The sequence below is a fragment of the Odocoileus virginianus genome, chromosome 29, assembly GCF_023699985.2.
Source record: "Odocoileus virginianus isolate 20LAN1187 ecotype Illinois chromosome 29, Ovbor_1.2, whole genome shotgun sequence".
Classification (NCBI taxonomy): Eukaryota; Metazoa; Chordata; class Mammalia; order Artiodactyla; family Cervidae; genus Odocoileus; species Odocoileus virginianus.
This window is the reverse complement of record NC_069702.1, coordinates 13,842,457-13,861,834: the sequence shown is the minus strand read 5'-3', so window position 1 is coordinate 13,861,834 and position 19,378 is coordinate 13,842,457. Positions and strand designations below refer to the sequence as shown.

Genomic DNA, 19,378 nt, shown 5'->3' with positions numbered 1-19,378 from the left:
ACTCACCAGCTGACTATTTGGGGAACTCCATTAGAAGGCCCTTATTCTAATAAGTTTGGCTGCCTAAACTGGGAGGGGAGCCCGGACCTCAGAAAAGTCGGTGTGTGTGGCGGGGGGAGACAATACCTTATCCCAGTCTATCCCTATGCCTGACATTGCAGGATGTTCTGCCCTAATGTTAATTCTGCTCCAAAATGCACTCATTCCTCAAGCCAGGCCCAAGTTAGACCCAAGGATGTAAGGAACAGGTCAGACCTCAGGTCTGTCTTGGTGCCAGACAGACCTCAGTGGAGTGAGTGACACCACTGTGTGGACACCTGGCCTTGGGGGAGAGGGTCGATTCACCTCTGAGCCTCCACTTGCTCATCTATAAAGTGGGAGGAGTTTTGCCCATCATGGAGGGGCATCAAGGATAGAACGAGAGGAGGCGTGAGAAGCACTTAGTGTCCCGTGCATAGTAGGTGCTCAGTAAACGCTGGCTCCCTTGGTTGCCCTTCTTACTTGTTGCCCTGAGGGGGCAATGGGGCTGGGCCAGGGCCACACAGCAAGGTACTGGACATTTTAAAAACAGAGTTGCCTTGGCCATGGCCGTGCCAGGCGCTGTGTGGGTTCGGCCAGCTCCCGCCCCACCATCCCGGAGCTCAGGGCCTGGTTTCCTTGCAGAGCAAAAATGCGCCACACAGCCAGGGCGAGTATGATGTCTACAGCACTTTCCAGAGCCACGAGCCAGAGTTCGACTATCTCAAGAGTCTGGAGATAGAGGAGAAAATCAACAAGATCAAGTGGCTCCCGCAGCAGAATGCCGCCCATTCCCTGCTGTCCACCAACGGTGAGGCGGCCGGGCCGGTCTGGGTGTGTGCATGTGCCTTTGTGTGCATGTATGTGTGTGTATGTACGCGTGCGTATGCATGCCTGCTCTTGTCATCAAATGCCATTTTTCACCTCACTTATATTGTGGTCTGGGCTTGTATGTGTGCATGTGTGAGCATGTGTGTGTACATGTGTGCAAATGTGTTTGTCATCAGCAGTCACTTTTCACCTCACTTATATTGTGAGCATTTTCCTAGGTCTTTAGAACTCCTAAAAAAAATAATATTTTGAGCAGTGGGTAAGTTTCATGCAGTGAATATGGTTGATCAGCCTCTTCCCGTGGTTGGACATGGGCTTATTTCTGCAGCTGTAAATAGCAGCGCCGTGAACATCTCTGAATAATCTGGGGGTGGACGAAGGAGGCCAGGTCAGGATAAGGAATAAACACTTGATACAAACTTACCTCTTTGTTTGCACCCCCCCCCCCCCAGAATCCCAGATCACCCCAGAGCAGAGGGTCTCACTAGATGGTGGGGGGTCTTCATTTGAGGGTGCAGGAGGAGCACCAGTGTCCTGGCCACTCGCCGTCTGCCTCTGGGAGACGGCCCGTGCCCCTGCCAGGCCCCTGAGGAGGCTCCAGGCCGGACCCCTGCTTCACTGTGGTCTACTCGGAGGTGTGGTTCCTGGCACCATCTTGCCTTGCCCAGTGGTGGGCCCAGGGCCCGAGGCCCCACTTCCCACATTCACATCCCCCTGTTCATCTTCCTTCGCCTCACCATGCTCAAAGTTGCCCGGGGTGGGGGTTAAGACAGGCCTGGCTCTGTCCCAGCCTGGGTACCTTGCGGAGTGGCCTCACTTCTCTGATCCTGTTTGGTCACCTGGGCTCCCTTTGGGGTTACAATGAGGGTGGAAGGAGGTGGCGCCCACCCAGCACCCCAAGACCAGCCAGTACTGCTCCAGAGTGGGTGAGTCTTGCAAGATGATGTCATCTCTTCCCCGAAGGAATCAGACTCCTTGGGGAGGCATTTACAGCCTCCCTGGAACCCATCAATCTCAAGCCACCGGCCCACCTCTGTGCTCAAACGCTGGTCCTCTCTGCACCCCCTGGCCCATCCCCTTCTCATCCCTCAGGCCTCTGCTGGGTGTTGCCTCCCACTGAGCCTTCCATGACCTCTCAGCCGAGCCAGGTGTCCCTCTCATGGGCCTTCCCACTCCCGCAGACCCCCCAAGGCTTGCTCTCTGGGGCTCCTGCCATTCTGATTGTCTGTTTCCCCTGAGGGGTGCCTGGCACAGGCTCAAGTTCAGCAAACCCCCGTCTCAGAGCCAGAGAGGCCCTTCCCAGGTTCTGGGACAGAGGCAGTGGGAGGTCCCCCACCCCTGGGACAGGCCACCCGGGGCAGAAGCCCCTAATGTGGTTCACACCCTGGTCCTGCCGCTTCCCCTTCTAAAGTCAATGGCTGTTCTTGCATTGTGGAGTTGTTGGGAGAATAAAAGGAAATCAGATCATAACAAGCTTCGAAGTGGGCCTGCAACTGAGCCTCCTTCGGTGCTGCTTTTTCTTTTATATCATTTAACAGTGAGTGGCATTCTCGTCCCCCTCTTTGGAGGAAAGGTCAGCTCCAGGAACTCCCTCATACACCTGCCCTGCAAGCGTCCCGCCTATGGTTCTGAATCCCAGCTTCATCCTTTCCTCCCTAGCCCATCCCTGAGTACCTGTCAAGTGTTTAACTGATACCAGTTTTCTCCCCTGGCTTCTCATGAACACAGGAACGATTATTTGGGCTGCCGTACGTGTCAGGGTTCTTGGAGAAACAGAACCAATAGGATGAATGTGTGTGTGTGTGTGTGTGTGTGTGTGTGTGTGAGTATAGACAGAGATATGGATATAGATGTAGACACACATATAGATATATGGTGTTATTTGCTCAGTTGTGCCCTACTCTTTGCGATCCCATGGACTGTAGCCCACCAGGCTTCTCTGTCCATGAAAGTCCCCAGGCAAGAATACTGGAGTGGGTTGCCATTTCCTTCTCCAGGGGATCTTCCTGACGCAGGGATCAAACCCAGGTGTCCTCCATTGCAGGCAGATTCTTTACCATCTGAGCTACCAGAGAAGCCCCTATATATGTAAGGAGAGGTTTATCTTCAGGAATTGGTGCACATGTCTGTGGGGGCGGGCAGGTCCCCAGTCTGCCGGGTGGGCTGGAGACCAGGGAAGAGCTGATGGTGCAGCTCAGATCTGAAGGCCGTCTGCTGGCAGAGCTTCCTCTTCCTCCCAGGGCCTTGGTTTGTTTTGTTTTGTTTTCTGCTAAAGCCTTCACCTGATTGGAGGAGGCCCACCCACACTGTGGAGGATAATTTACTCTATGGATTTAAATGTTAACCTCATCTTAGAAATACTTTCAGGGCAACAGCCACATGTTTGACCACATATCTAGGTAGTGTGGCTTAGCCACATTGATGCCGACCATGAAACATCACTGCTAGTGAAGACAACTCTTTTGATGTTCTTGGCAGGATCCCAGAGAAGTGAGGCTTCAGGAGAGCTGAGTGTCTGGATGGGTGAGAGGCCGCTCAGAAATAGGAAACCACTTACCCTCTTTGGTCTGCCCATGAAGGGTAAAGAGCAGGAAGCTTCATTAGGATGGTCTTTGTGGAAATCAGTTGAGAGACTGATAACTGCTCTTGAAAGGGCCATGCCCTCTGACCCAGCATTATCACCTTTGTGATCAATTGTGAGGAACTAGAGCATGGTTACAAATGTCCCCTTAGCAAAGATGTTTGTTGCATCAGTTTAGAGAAGGAGTTAAATTAGAAAGAGCCTACATGTACAAGAGGGCGTCCCAGGTGGTTCGGCAGTAATGAATCCATCTGCCAATGCAGGAGACGCAAGTTCAGCCCTGAGTCAGGAAGATCCCCCGGAGAAGGAAATGACAACCCATTCCAGTGTTCTTGCCACGACAATCCCATGGACAGAGAAGCCTGGCAGCCTGCAGTCCCTGGGGTCGCAAAAGAGTCAAACTCAACTTAGCCACTAAACAACAATGACAATAGATCCAAGAACAGGATAAGGATCAGTCACTTGTGGGTTGATGCATCCTTATCTAGTGGGCACAGTGGGTCCTCATGCTGGTGCTCATCATGTGTCCTGTTTCACTTTGTTCTGTTTTTAAAGATAAAACTATCAAACTATGGAAGATTACTGAACGCGATAAGAGACCCGAGGGTTATAACCTGAAAGACGAGGAGGGGAAGCTTAAGGACCTGTCCACGGTGACGTCGCTACAGGTAAGATGTTGCACACGGTGGGTTCCCGCAGCAGGGAGCTGTCTGTGCTTTGTTTATTACACAGTGAGGATCTCAGGACTGGAAGGGCCTTTGATGTCTAAATCACTGTCAGGTTCCTATCCCGAACCTAAGCTGGGCTGCTCACTTGCTGGGTGTCCTTGGTTTCCTCCCCAGCAAAGATCATCTTTCTTCTAGAAGTCATGTGATGATAAGGGGAGGTGATGCATCTCCAGGAAGTATTCTTCAGTTTCACCCGAGGTGGAGAGCACGTCCTCTAATTCCTTATTATCCAGAGAGGGAAACAGAGGCCCAGACACAGGCAGCAACTCACCCAGAGCCACTCAGCAGAGCAAGGGGCAGAGCCGGGAGAACCCATGAGCAGAGCTTTGCAGGTTCCAAGCCCTTTGCCAAGGGGCAGAGTGCACCTGGAACCTGCGATTCTTGCAGTCTTTACAAAGGATCAATGCAAACATTGCCGTTGACGTGAGAGCAGCCAGGAAGGTTAGGTGGTAGAGCCATGCGAAGGCAAACTCTTGCTCCCAACTTGACTAAAAGCAAAAGGACTCATCTTTCTCCAGCAGAGAGGCTGTGAGATATGAAAGAGTTCTGGAGTCACAGGACCTGGTTTGAAGTCCTGCCTCCGCCGCCTCCTGCTGGGGTGACCCTGGGCAGGGCTCTCAGCCTCCATGGGCCTCTGATTCCCCATCTGGAACAAGAACAAACACTTCATGGCGAGCGTGTGTCTCCCAAGCACTCTGGCTATAAAAACTCATTCAATCCTCAGCAAAATCCTGTAGAGTGGGTACATGATTGTCATCCCCATTTTACAGATGAGCAAACCGAGAGCTGGATCCAAACCCAGGGAAGTCTGGTTCCAGAGTCGGCATCGCAGTCTCCTCCATGAAAGTGAAGTGAGGTCCCTGCCTTATGGCAGAGTCACAGGCATGGTTATCGGCTTCCTGCGGGAAGCACACGTAGGCCACCTTGTCCCTCCCTGACCTCCAGAACTGCGCCAGGAACAGAGTGGACGCTTTCAGTCACCCATGTGTTTGCTGGAAGTGATGCCAGATGCATTCATTCAGTCATACTTATTGAGCACCTGCTGTGTGCCTGGCCATGTAGTGAAGGACCTGAGTTCAGATCTGGTCTAAGTCCGGGGCAGGTCCTGCTCAGGGAGTGGACCTCAGAGCCCCAAGACTGGGTGAGGTTCAGCATCAGGAGGGGACTGCTCTCCTCAGCCGATCTGAGATGAGTTCACATCTCACAGAATGCTTTCTCCCTGGGTTCTTACCGTCCCTCTGCGTGTGTGATGCTCTGAGAGGCAGTGGTACAGCCTGGTGCCAGGGTGGTGCTACCCACCACTGCTCCGGTGGCCGTGGGCACTCCCCAGCTCCGTGCCTCAGTTTCCTCACCAGCAAACTGGAGATGCTGACCCGTTTTTTCTGCCATGACTTAGCAGCTGCCCACTCAGCGGATTCATAAATATGAAATGGTAATCAACATTGTCCCCAGAAGGAGGAATAAATGTTTAAACATGCTGGCCTCTAAATGATTGGCAAATTGCACACATAAATTCTGAGAAACGGGGAAAGCCAATTAGCTTCGATGTTGAATAACGGGAGTGAGGGTGTCCCCTGCCCCCCTCACCTCCCAACCCCAAGAAAGTTTACGAGGGCTTCATCTGGTGGGAGGATGCAATTATCACCTCTTGATTGGCCTGGCATTTGTGGCGAAGCCAGTGGCCCATGGGAATCTTGTTTATTTCCCTCCCAGGGTCTGAGATTTTTCTCTGTATATCACACACATCCCAAACTGGCACTTAAGTGTAAACTAAGGCTGGAGGAGAAGAAAAAGGGAAAGAACTGGGTGCCTGGGTCTCTCCTTATCTGGCCCCTCACCTTGTCTCCTCCCCATTTCACCCAAGTCTCCCAACCCTGTACCTAACCTGGACCGTTCATGCTGGAGGCAGCCACTGTTTACTGAGGACCTGCGCTGTGCTAAGCCCTGTGCTCCGGGGTCCCAGAGCTAAGCAACGTGAGACTGAGTGCCTATCCTCAAAGTGTACCCAGCCTCCCAAGGAAATAGACATGCAGTCACCCCCATGCCGGAGGTCAGCTCTGTGACACAGGAACACACAGAGAGGCCTTTCTCTACCCTATTTGGCGAACTCCTATTCATCCTTTAAAGCCCTATTAGCCCCCACCTCTGTAAAACCTTCTCTATACAAGCCAGATGAATCCTTAGCCTTTTCTGGCCACTCTGACCTTGTGTGTCCCACACTACTTTGTCCTTACTGATCTTGTGTCTGTCTTCCTGCCCCTCATCTTGACTAGTCTGTCCCTCTGCCAGGGTAGGGGTAGGGGGGAAAGTTTTATTCATGAAACCTTCAGACCTTCACAGCAGGTATCTCTTCCCTCTTCTTCTCCTTTCTTTACTTCACAACTTTGAAATTTGGTCTGAGGGTGGTAGTGTCTGGCTGGAGCACTGGGTGACCTATTCTGAGGTTGTCAAGGGGAAGCACTGTTGCTGGGATGAGGGATTACAGGCTGTGGGAGCCCCAGGGAGCCCCAGGCCCAGTTCAAGAGTAGGCGGGGTTGGAGAAGGTCCCCTGGGCCAAGGAGATTCTCTTGGGTCCCACATCAGCCCAAGTTCAATCCCCACAGCGTGTCTTAACCCAATCCCACACATCGCTTCCTGGTCACCCTTCCAGCCTGGCATCAGCCCCTTCTACCCTGTCACCCTGTCCCCTCACCTGTTTTTATTTTTCTTTGGAGCACCCACTGCTACCTGAAACCACCTCCACACACACATACACACACACTCTGCCTATTGTCGTCTCTCCCATGTGAATGCAAGCAGCGGGCCCCCCATCGCCTGACCCCTCCCACTTCTGATTGGAGTCATGCCTTTTCATTAATACCTGGTGCTTTCTCCCAGGGATTGGAAACCCTGCAGTTAGCTGTCAAAGGTCTGCATTGCCCTTCACTCAAATCTCCTGTGTTTCTCACTCCAAGGCTGGCCTCACTGCCTCTCTCTCGGACACAATTTCCATCACCCCTACAGCACCCCCCAACTGCCCAGGGCCCACTCTGGAAACCGTGGCTGTGTGAGCCCTGGCCACCCCTGGTCACCCCCCGAGGAAGGGGGAGGACGGCACTGTGTACTGAGTGATGTGCCAGGCACACTTGAGCTGCATTAATTCCTGGATGCCCTGAGCAGGCACTGGCATCACCCTGGTTACAGATGAGGAAAGTGAGGCCTGGAGAAGTGAAATCTGCCATGGACATGACATGAGTAAGCGGCTGGGCAGGGCTGAAGCGGCAGTCAGGATTCAGGTCTACACCTTTGCACAGTGATACCCTCGGGGGCAGTCACACCTGACTTCTTGTCCTGGCTCTGTTATTTTCTTCCTCCGTGGCTTAGGAAGTCTGGTTCATCTTGGCATCTAGTTTTCTTATCAGTGATGTGGGGATGGCAATGTCCAATTCCTGGACATCGGGTCTGGGCCAGGCCTTGAAGACCTCACAGTTTACTGGAACTGGTAGTCCTGCTCAAAACACCCCGCAGTGCACGCCCAGAGCCCTGAGAATGGTGTGGTGTGTGCAGCATTCTAGGGGTGAGCAAGGGTGTGACATCCCAGCAGGCAGGCTGCACATCCAAGGGGCTATAAACTCCAGAACTTGCAAGAGGATTTGGGGTTCACTAGGAGTGTTCTTGCCTGGAGAATCCCAGGGACAGGGAGCCTGGTGGGCTGCCGTCTATGGGGTTGCACAGAGTCAGACACGACTGAAGTGACTTAGCAGCAGCAGGAGAATCCCATGGACTGGGGAGCCTGGTGGGCTAAAGCCCATAGGGTCGCAAAAAGTCGGACACCACTGAAGTGACTTAGCATGTACAGGTGTCCCAAGGGGATGAGCATTCCAGGCAGAGAGCATGGAGGGAAGCAAAGGCATGCTATCTGACGCTGTCTCCGGGAGTTCGTACCTGTTCCACCAACACCGGCAGCTATTACAGCCGCAGCATTCCAGGGCAGAGCTCACAGAAATGTATTTCTCACTCATGGAACGCTCTGGTTGGGCATGCTGGATGGCACACCACTTTCCTACAGGGACACCTTCCATCCTCTGTGCCTCCATCCCTAAAGCTTGGACCCTCACCTTCCGGCTATGGAAGGGGAAAGGGAAAGAGAAGGTACAGCGGCCTCCTAACTGTCTTGGCCCCCTAGGGCCCGGCATCACTGTATTCACACCCCATTGGTCAGAACAGTCATGTGGCCACACCCAGCTGCAAGGGCGGCTGGGAAATGTAGTCCCTGCCTGGGCAGCCAGTTCCCTATGATCTGTTCAGTATCAGTTCAGTTGCTCAGTCATGTCCTACTCTTTGCAACCCCATGGACTACAGCATATCAAGCTTCCCTGTCCATCACCAACTCCCAGAGTTTACTCAAACTCATGTCCATCGAGTCAGTGATGCCATCCATCCATCTCATCCTCTGTTGTCCCCTTCTCCTCCCACCTTCAATCTTTCCCAGCATCAGGGTTTTTTCCAATTAGTCAGCTCTTTGCATGAGGTGGCCAAAGTATTGGAGTTTCAGCTTCAGCATCAGTCCTACCAATGAGCACCCAGGACTAATGTCCTTTAGGATGGACTGGTTGGATCTCCTTGCAGTCCAAGGGACTCTCAAGAGTCTTCTCCAACACCACAGTTCAAAAGCATCAATTCTTCAGCCCTCAGCTTTCTTTATAGTCCAACTCTCACATCCATACGTGACCACTGGAGAAACCATAGCCTTGACTAGATGGACCTTTGTTGACAAAGTAATGTCTGCCTTTTAATAAACTATCTAGGTTGGTCATAACTTTTCTTCCAAGGAGCAAGTGTCTTTTAATTTCATGACTTCAGTAACCATCTGCAGTGATTTTGGAGCCCCCACCCCACCCCCCAAAATAAGGGAACAAAAATGTTTGGTGGACAATCTGGCTCTGCCACAGTATCTTCTCCTTCCCTTTTAGAAATGAGGAAATTGGGGGTGCAGGAGAGTCTAACCATTTATTCAAAGTCACACAGCAGGCTCAGAACCAGTCCCAGGAGGCAGCGCAAAGAAGGTAGGTGTTCCTGCAGGGCTGTCATGATGGACGTAGCAACGTGGCACTGCTTACTTCTGACCCACGCAGGATGGACACTAACTGGCTGCACTCCCAGCGTTCTGATCACGCGGCCCTGGATGTGTCCTGCCAGCACCCCTCCCCCATTGCCTTCCCCTCCCCCCACCCCCACCCTCCGCTCCCAGCTCTGACTGCCCCTCCTCTTCCACAGGTGCCGGTGCTGAAGCCCATGGACCTGATGGTGGAGGTGAGCCCGCGGAGGGTCTTTGCCAATGGCCACACCTACCACATCAACTCCATCTCCGTCAACAGCGACTGTGAGACGTACATGTCGGCAGACGACCTGCGCATCAACCTCTGGCACCTGGCCATCACCGACCGGAGCTTCAGTATCCTTTCCTGCTGCGGCCCCACTGCCGACTCCGCGGGCTGGGCGCCCCAGGTCAGGCATCAGTTGGCCTGTTGTAAGCGAGCTGGCTGGGGGCTGCCACTTTGTTCCACCCCTTCAGCCGGGTGCCTCCTGGCTCACAGTGTGGGCATCATGATGAGTTTATTTATGAAAAGTTTAAAACTGCAGTCACTGAGGGTTACCTTTGACCCTTCACCTCCTCCAGGGGTGACCCCCATCATCTGGGGCCTCACAGGGAACCCAGAAGGAGATGGAGACCTGGGTAGGCCTCCACAGTGGTGGTGAGCTGAACCACCAGCAGATCAGGCCTCGCAGTCCCAGAGTAAAGTCCAGCAGAAAAGAGACAGCTCTTGCTGAACTGTCCCACCAAGCTCCCCGGTGGTACCCCACGGGCTCTGATTGGGCCTCAGGGACACCCCTGAACCCATTACTGTTGGGGATGCAGTGCTCTGGTTGGCCAGGCCCCTCCCTGGTGCCAGAGGAGTCAGCTCCACCCCAGGATGGTGTCTGAATGTGGGAAGGAGTGGTCTCCTGGGGAAAATCATGCGCTGCTTCAGGAACTGGGGGCCCCTGAGATGGGTGGCACGGACCTGCCTGACCTGCTTCCCAGCAGAAAAAGATGAGGCACCACACAGGAGCTCTGGGTTTGCAAATGGGGCAGGTGTGGGACTCACGGGACTGCGGCTGGCTGATCTCAGCTTTCTGAGCAGCACACTACAGTTTACAAAGTAGCTTTTCATTCACAACCTCACTTGGTGTTCATGGTGGACATAAAAGCTACAAAGCAGTAGCAGTGATATCATAGCCCATTTTATAGATGAAGAACTGCGTGCTTGGAAATCGCCCTGGCAGGGACAGAGTCCCGTGGCCTGGCCCAGTGCTCTTTGCCCTGCCCTCAGGCCGCAGTCTTGGGACAGTGACTTCCTCCTCCTGGAGCCCGGGTTTCCTTATCCTAGGACTAGGGTGGGGATGGTAACCTCTGCCCGATCTATCTCCCTGGGCTGTTGTGAGGATTTGATGACACCGTGAATGCCAAGGCCCTTTAAAAATTACAAAGCCCTGCAGCTGTGTAAGGGGTTGTTTTTCATTTCATTCATTTAACCATCAATTCCTCTTCCATCGCAGGCCCCATACTGAGGTCCAGGGACACAAGGGTGAATGAAAGAAACACGGCTTCTTTCTCAAGGGCACCTCTGGGGGACACAGCCCTGACCTGGGTGGTATCAGAGATGCAAGCCTTGCTTATAACTCAGGTCTGCACACTGCCTGGGCTACCAGGGAGGACTGAGGAGGGGGCAGGGTTAGGATGCTTCCAGTAGCTTGAGGAGGCCGCTGAAGGGTCCAGGGTGGATGGTGGCGGCGGGGGGGTGTAGGTGTGCATGATGAAACAGGAAAGTGGGAGGTCAGGGCAGCTGCATCAGGCCTGGGTGATGGTGTGAGTAGGGGACATCCTCCCGGGGACCCCTGTCTCCAAACATTGGTCATTCGCAAACCCCTTTTGCAACTGTGACTCTGTCTGTACACTGTGCATTATTTCATTTTCTTTTCTCATTTTTATTAATTTTCTCTAAATTAAGTAGCTTTAATTTTACCTAAATTAGTGCATTTGGAAAAGAACATTAATTTTACTACCACATATGAAAATAAAATGTATCAATACACGTAAGTCAGAGGAGCCATAGAGATAAATGCCATGAAAACAAAACAAGGGGAATAAAATCCATCCCACGCCCTGTCTGGTATATCTTTTCATGAAGACAGAAAAGTTCTCTATTTGCATTTGTAGGATGGTAGCTGCAAGTCACATGTGCCTGTGGAGTACCTAAAATGTGTCTAGGGTGACTGAGGAGCAGAATTTCTTATTTAATTTAGTTTGAAAGGATACATACTTTGAGTTAAATAGTCACATGTGCAGACTTTATAAATGTGCGTGTTAGATGAGGCTGGTTCTTTCTGTCGGACGTGGGGATGAAGAAGTGTTTCCTCATCAGGTGTTAGAGATATGATTGCACAAATAGATACCTTCTCCCTCACTCAGCAAAAAGACTGGAAAGTAACTGAAAGCCTTGCTTGGTGTCTGGATCTATGTTCTGAAAACCGTCCACCTCCTAACTGCTGTCAGGTTATAATAAGCTACTGATGTACCCTAAGGAGAGGAATGGGCTTCCCTGGTGGCTCAGGTGGTAAAGAATCCACCTGCAATGCAGGAGACCTGGGTTTGATCCCTGGATCAGAAGGATCCCCTGGAGAAGGGAATGGCAACCCACTCCAGTATTCTTGCCTGGAGAATCCCATGAACAGAGGAACCTGGTAGGCTACAGTCCATGGGGTCACAAGGAGTCAGACACAACTGAGCGACTAACACTTTCACATCACTTTTCACTTCAAGCAGGGCATTAATATTAGTCAGCTTTCAGAGGGGTCCCTGAGGCTGTGGGTGTATGTTGTGGATGGACTGGATTCTAGCAGATAAGTCTGGAAGCCAGGAAACTGAGTAGACAAGGGAGACACGGACCTGGGTAGGGTAGAGTGTGGCCGTGGGCAAGAAGCCGTGAGATAGATCGATAGTCAAAATGATATTTGTAGATATGGGCCTGTGTCAGAACTGTCTTTTGGACCAAGGTGGCCACAGGACATGTTAGTTGTTATTAAGAAAAGAGGACTGATCCATCCCAGGCCCACAGGCAGACCTGCCCAGTCATTACTGCCAGCTTTCTGTGCCCTGTCCACTCATTGGAGAGCATGCCATTCACTGGTACACTTATTGAGCCCCTACTGTGTGCTAGGCCCTGTGTTGTTGTTGTTCAGTCGCTCAGTTGTGTCTGGCTCTTTGCGACCCCATGAATCTGTAGCATACAAGGCCTCCTTGTCCATCACCATCTCCCGGAATTTACTCAAATTCATATCCATTGAGTTGGTGATGCCATCCAACCATCTCATCCTCTGTTGTCCCCTTCTCCTCCTGCCCTCAATCTTTCCCAGCATCAGGGTCTTTTCCAGTGAGTTGGCTCTTCCCACCAGGTGGCCAAAGTATTGGAGCTTTAGCTTCAGCATCAGTCCTTCCAGTGAATTTTCCAGGTTGATTTCCTTTTGGATTGATGGTTTGATCTCCTTGCGGTCCGAGAGACTCTCAAGAGTCTTCTCCAAAAAAAAAAAAAAGTCTTCTCCAGCACCGCAATTTGAAAGCATTGATTCTTCAGCACTCAGCCTTCTTTACGGTCCAACATCCATACATGACCACTGGAAAAACCATAGCTTTGACTAGACAGACCGTTGTTGGCAAAGTGATGTCTCTGCTTTTTAATATGCTATCTAGGTTTGTCATAGCTTTTCTTCCAAGGAGCAAGGGTCTTTTAATTTCCTGACTGCAGTCACCATCTGCAGGGATTTTGGAGCCCCCCAAAAAATAAACGTATAGGCTAGGCTCTGTACCCATTGCTCAAATTAGGGAGATAAAGATCCATGTCCCCCTGGAATGGACATATAATTTAATGTTGATAAACCGTTAATACAATAAACAAGCAAATATCCAGTACATGAGCAGGTGGTAAGTGCTGTGAGGAATGAGAGGGACCAGCAAGCATGGCAGTGTGAGTTTTTCTCCAGCTCAGTTTTCCTTCATGTCGGCAGATGCAGAGTGGATGGAGAGGGAGCCAGGGTGGTGTGTTTGCAAAATGAAGATGCATACGTGGGGCTGATGGTATAGGCAAGAGAGTGAAAATAATGGTTGGTCCCAGAATCTCAGCCAGGGGAGGAGGTGATGGCTGGAGCTTCAGTGGATTGGGGGTCCCCATGGGTGCCCAGAGAGACTTCCTTGGCTGCAGATCCTGTGCATAGACCCTAATTTTGTGAAAATGAATTGTTAGTTGATCCAAATGTACAAGTGTTTTGGCCCTTGGGGGAGTATGAGCATTTTAGCATGTTGGTGATGCCAGGGCCGGGCTCAAGGCAACCCTTGTCTGTAGGACCTAAGTACCAATTAGGCAGCCAGAAGGAGCTGAGTGGAATCTCCAGGGCATGTGGTGGCTGTTGAAACGTCCCTTGATTAGATCAGCTCATCAGGGACCCAGGTCGCACAGGGTACTCCCCATGGCTTGCTGCTGCTTCGCTACCAGAATGATGAGACACAGGGACCCCGAGCAGAGAGGCCTGGCACCGTCCTGTGGCATCCAGCCTCCCCCTCGCAAGAAAGGTGTCAGGACTGTGGCTTGTAGGCGTGATGATGAGTCTGATAGTAGCTGAGTAATTAGAAAAGGCGTTTCATTTCCAACATAGGAGGAGGCCAGAAAAGCTGCTGTGACTCCATGCTGAGCTGGGGAATTGCTCTGAATTTTGAAACACCTTTTGAACGAGTACTTCCTGGCGGACTCGGGACCTGGGGGTTCACATTCCTTTAACTCTTACCCTTCAGGGTCTTGATTTGCTCTGATGCTGCTGTTCGGTCCCCCAGGCCACTGGGAGCTTTCTGCTGTGTTACCATCTCCTTGTGTCCAAACAGTAACACTTTCTGTGCCTGCATGCTAAGGCACTTCAGTCACGTCCAACCCTTTGTGACCCCATGGACTGTAGCCCGCCAGGCTCCTCTGTCCATGGGATTCTCCAAGCAAGAATACTGGAGTGGGTTGCTATTTCCTCCTCCAGGGGATCTTCCTGATCTTGGGATCGAACCCACATCTCTTATGTCTCCTGCACTGGGAGTCTGGTTCTTAACACTTTCTACTTAGGTAGAATTGATTTTTAGCAAAGGTTTTAAGGGAGAAGAAAATCTTTTTAATAAAAGAGAAAAAGTGGGCATTATTTTGACCAGTAAGAATAGTGATAGAGTGGATTCAGAGGACCTTTCCTCTTGTAATTCTAGAATTGGATGCTCTGAACAGAGGGAGGGGAGGCTGGCACTTCCTGAGCCTCCGCCGTGTGCCAGGCACATACAGGGTGCTGCGCCTTCATCTGTCACCAAAGCCCCAGCCTCCTTCCCCTCTCCACCCACAACATGGAAAGAAGTGCCAGGCCCCTTCTATTCTCCCCCAATGACTCTGGAATCCGGCCCTGCTCACCCTGAACAAGGCTCAGCTCAGTGCACCATACCTTCTTGGACTGTTGCCTGAATTCCACCTTGCCCGCATGCCCAGCGAGAACGGTTCATCACCACCTCTGGTCTGACCACATCAGTCCTCTTGGGAAAGCTCTCAGTGGCAAAGCCATCTCCTGGTAAAACTGTCAGCTTCTGGAGAATGTCCAAATCCCCCCCACAGTGCCCTGCAGCTCTTGGTTACCCTCAACACCACCCTCCACCCCTCACCTCCCCTGGGTCTCGTGTATCAGGCTTCCCCACACCTTCGGGTCATTGGGTTCCCCTTCCTGTCGGTGGATGCGGGCAGTGCTCAGCCTTCCCTGTTCTTTCTCTGGATCATCCTTTCTCCCTCCAGTCACCTGGTTGACTCCTGTTTGCCCACAAGCATCACTCACAGCCCTCTTTGCCTGGTCACTTCTCCTCTGATCTCTCGGCCCCTCTCAGGCTGCTCCGAGCCCCTCTGGGCCCACACTCCCAGGTCACACTGGGCTTTTGTCATCTGTCAGTAGGAACATCTCATCTATTTTCTGATGAAACCGCTGTGATTAGGAACCCAGGCTGAGCCCTCTCTGTGTCCCCACACATAATGCAGGGCCTGGCACATGGTAAGGGCTTATGAATGGTTGCAGGTGGTGATTTTGGAGGGAGGAAGTTCCCAGTTTCCACAGTTCACACGTCTTCAGATGTAGATGCCTCCTTGTAAGTCTGGGCTCCAGCGTGGGGGCTCTGGGACCCCAGACACTAAAGAGAAGCAGTTGGGCACTGGGGTCTGGCAGAATTGGGCTCAGATTCACTGCCTTATCTCCTTTGCCATCAATTTCAGCTATTGCAAAATGGGCCAAATTCCTTATCATGTGGATATTTGTAAGGAATAAAGGGGATCATTCACATAAAGGGGTCTGGCAGTTGGCTGACATTAAAGCCCCATTAGACCACTCCTTAGGCTCCTCAATTACTTAAGGCTGCTTTTCATAACATCCCTGCATCTTCTGGAATAATTGAAGCCCCTTTTCCCCAGTGCCATCACCACATCTGTTTAAACAACCTCTCATGTCCTTTAATACCAATATTTTGAGGCTCTTAGGCAGTGATGGGTGATTTTTCTTGAGTCTGAAACATCTTAGAGGTAACAAATTGCACAGGAGGCCTCAGCTGACAGACCCCAGCTTTATTTTTAGTACCCAGAGACTTGTATAGATGGTACAATTGATTTTTCTCCCCCCTGAGTGATCTCTCATGGTGGAAGCTGGCACCACACCAAGCCACAGCCTGGAACAAATTTCTAATTCTCATGTATGGAGCAGGTGCTGAAGCTCGGCTGGATGGTGAAGCAAATCCAAATTCTTAGTCAGCACCCAGCCACCTGTGGGCTGGGCTTGTTCTCCACACAGAGAGCCAGGGAGGGGACCGAGCACGGCTCCTCCCCATGCAGAAACCCTAAAGCCTGGGGTTCAACCCTGCCTTCAACACGCCCTTGCCCAGTGACACTGCCTGTCACTCTGGCTTTCTGAGCCTCGCTTTTCTCTTCCATTTGATAGGATGTGCCTTCTGTGCCGGGGGCTGTGATAGCAGAATGGTTGGTGAACATGGAGCCTGATGTGCTGTAGGCCCATGACCACTGTTAAGAACCTTACAGGCTGCCTCTTGTCATCCTGCCACAGGAAAGGAAAGTGGGGTGTGTCTACACAGAAATGCCCCGAGTCTGAATCCCCCAGGTCGGCTTTCCACCCAGAAAACACAGTTAAACTGTTATCAGCACCATTGCTTCGGGGGCTCAGCAAGGCCAGGGGATTTGTCAGTTTCCACCCCGGTGGATGGCGTATGCACGCTGTCCATGGTGCTGACTCCATAGGAGCCAGGGCTGCCTCCCATTATCACCCTCACCACCTCGCACACCACCTTCACCTCTTCCTGAGGATTCACTCTGTGCCAGGCAGTGCCCAATCACTGTGCACACATTCACCTACTTAATTCTCCCACATCACTGTGGAGTAGGCATGATTAACAACTCCCCTTTACAGGGGAGGAAATTGCCATGGACAGAGGAGCCTGGTGGGCTACAGTCCATGGGGTTGCAGAGTCAGACATGACTTAAATACTGAACAAGAACAACTAAGCCACAGAAAGGTCAGGCAATCTGCCCAGAGTCACCCAGCTGGCAAGTGGGTGGGATTCAGACTTGGGGCGTCTGGACACAGGACTGTGCACGTCACCATCATGCCACACTGCTTCTCAGTCATGATATTAACAGTCTCCGTGACAGCCATGTTATTGCACATTTTTCTTGCAGGCACTGAGCTGAACGCACTGCACTTGCTACCCTTTATCCTCATGGCAGCTCGCGTAGGTCATGCTGTCATTCCACTATGCAGCTGTGGAGATGAGTTCTGAGAAGTGGGACACTTTCCCATGGCTCCTCCTGGCCCTGGTCACTCAGATTGCCTTTTCATTTCCATCCATTCAGTCGTTTCAGGCTCTCGTTTTAGATCCTAAGGTGCTTTTCACACTGTTGCAGGGCAGAGTGGGGATTAATTCATTACATAGGTGACCAGATGCATGGGCTTTGGCAGCTGTATGATGTTTCTAACATTTCCTTTGGGTGGTGGGACATACAACTGTATCATGCTTCCTGCCCCTTCCTGAAAGGCCTCCATGGCACTTGTGTAACACATTCCTGATTAACCTCCACTTTGACCCCAGGCTAGAACCCTGTCACCCATCCTCTCTGTCTCCCTCTTAGGGCTCAAGCAACCTGCCCTCTCCCAACTCTTCACCCTTATACTTCCCTCTCACCTGGGACACTTCTGCCAGCCCGACCCTCTGCCTGGATAACTCCTACTCACACTCTGGCCTCAGCTGAATGCCTTTGCCTCAAAGGACCCTTCCCTGACTCTCCAGACCAGCTCAGGGCATTGTTACAAATCTCATCACAGGTGCCCTTTATGTATCTCCTGGAGCATCCATCATGGGGCTGGTATCTGGTTTCACTGCCTGGCTAGGAGCCCTGAAAGGTCAAGACAGGATCTGGTTTGCCCCTTCTCGGTGCCATGGAAGGGAGCCACCTAGGTGTGCATCCCAGCTGTGTCCCACCTTGGGTTTCCCCTCCCAACCCTGAGTTGGATGCAAACCCAGGCATGTAATCCAGCGTGAACCCTCACTGTCCTTCTAGGGTGCAGCGAACATCATACCATTTGCAACCTGGTTAGTTTCATGTCTGTTTCAGAAGAAGAGAACTCCACTGATTCTAAGTACCTTTAATTGTTGCTCAAAGTACCAGCCATGTGCTAGGTCCTTATCTCCTTGATGAAGGAGATGTCATCTCCCTAAACTCTTCACTATAGCCATGCAAAGCAGATAGTATCCACTCATTCTACAGAGTTTTGCAGACAAGCAGGTCACAGAGAGGCTGAGAAGTTTTTCAGAGATCACACAGCTGTTATTTGATGAGGCCTGGACTGTCTAGCCCTGGTTTTTGTGACTCAGAAGTCAGAGCTTTCTTGCCTGTCTAAGCATTTGGGAATCCCATAAGCTGGCCTATGGTAGAGATGTGCAAACTGCTCATCACAAAGAGAAAACACTCCAGGGTTTCAATGAGCTTGCACAGTGAGCAGTTACTCAGAATGCCTCCTCTTTCATGGCCGTATGTGGCCCCAGCATTTTCTCAGAGTGAGATTGCTCCATCAAAGCTCATGAGATTCTGAGCAGAGAAGATAAGGAGGCTGTTATGGGCTGAATTTTGTGCCCCCCCCCCACACAAAAAAGCTGTATATTGAAGCTCTATCCCCCAGTGCCTCAGGATATGACTATATCTGGAAATGGGTCTTTAAAGAGGTGATTAATTAAATGAGGTCACTAGGGTGGGTCCCAATCCAATGTGACTGGTGTCTTTATAAGAAGAGGAGATTGGCACACAGACACACACAGAGGGGATGATCATGTGAGGACACAGGGAGAAGACAGCTATCCATAAGCTCAGGACAGAGGCCTCAGAAGGAACCAACGCTGCTAACACCTTAATCTTGAACTTCCAGGCTCCACACCGTGAGAGAATAATTTTCTACTGTTTAAGTCACCCAATTGTGGCATTTCACTATGGCGACCCAAGCAAACTGATACAGAGACACAGATCACCAGGAACCTCCTATAGAATCTCACTCGGTTAGTGGAGTGCCCATACCTCGTGCTTGTAGCCAAGTCATCTTTTGGAGAAAATTTGCTGAAAAAAAGCAGCTTTGCTGGCCATGCCCCAGTGAGACTGCCTCCACATGCAGGAGGCCTTCCAGGCCCCTCCATGCCAGCATCCTTGGGGAGCGTGTGTGGGAGGCCTTTTGTGGTGTGACCCTTGGCAGAGCTGCCTCCATCCTTACTCCTGCTTGGTCACCATGGTAACAGCCTCCCCTTCCTGAAAGCGTGCTTCTACAAGGACATCTGAATAAACCATGCTTTGCTGTGTTCAGTCAATGGAGCCCAAAGCTCCATCCTTCTCATCATGGAGCCCTTGCCCACTTTCAACATCCAGCTTGCCCAGGACGCAGCCAGTCCAGCAAGCCCTAACAGCAGAATCTTTGGGGGTGCTGACCCCATGGGAGAACTCCACGGTATGTGGAGGTACAATCACTCTGGAACAGAGCGGGCAGTGGGAGCAACAGTTAAGAAGGCTGGAAGTTAGGAAGCCAAGATTCATCCTTGCTCTGC

The 19,378-nt window shown here is 51.6% G+C and overlaps 1 protein-coding gene across 3 annotated transcripts in view; it reads left to right on the top strand.

The window, feature by feature from the left end:
* PPP2R2C (protein phosphatase 2 regulatory subunit Bgamma) overlaps positions 1–19,378 on the top strand; it is a 161,740-nt gene that overhangs the window by 105,580 nt on the left and 36,782 nt on the right. For all 3 annotated transcript variants that reach the window (XM_070458148.1, XM_070458149.1, XM_070458147.1), the window contains exons 3-5: positions 664–829; positions 3,986–4,098; positions 9,415–9,592. In XM_070458148.1, coding sequence (XP_070314249.1) covers positions 664–829; positions 3,986–4,098; positions 9,415–9,592 — 457 coding nt within the window. The remainder of the gene's footprint in view (positions 1–663; positions 830–3,985; positions 4,099–9,414; positions 9,593–19,378) is intronic.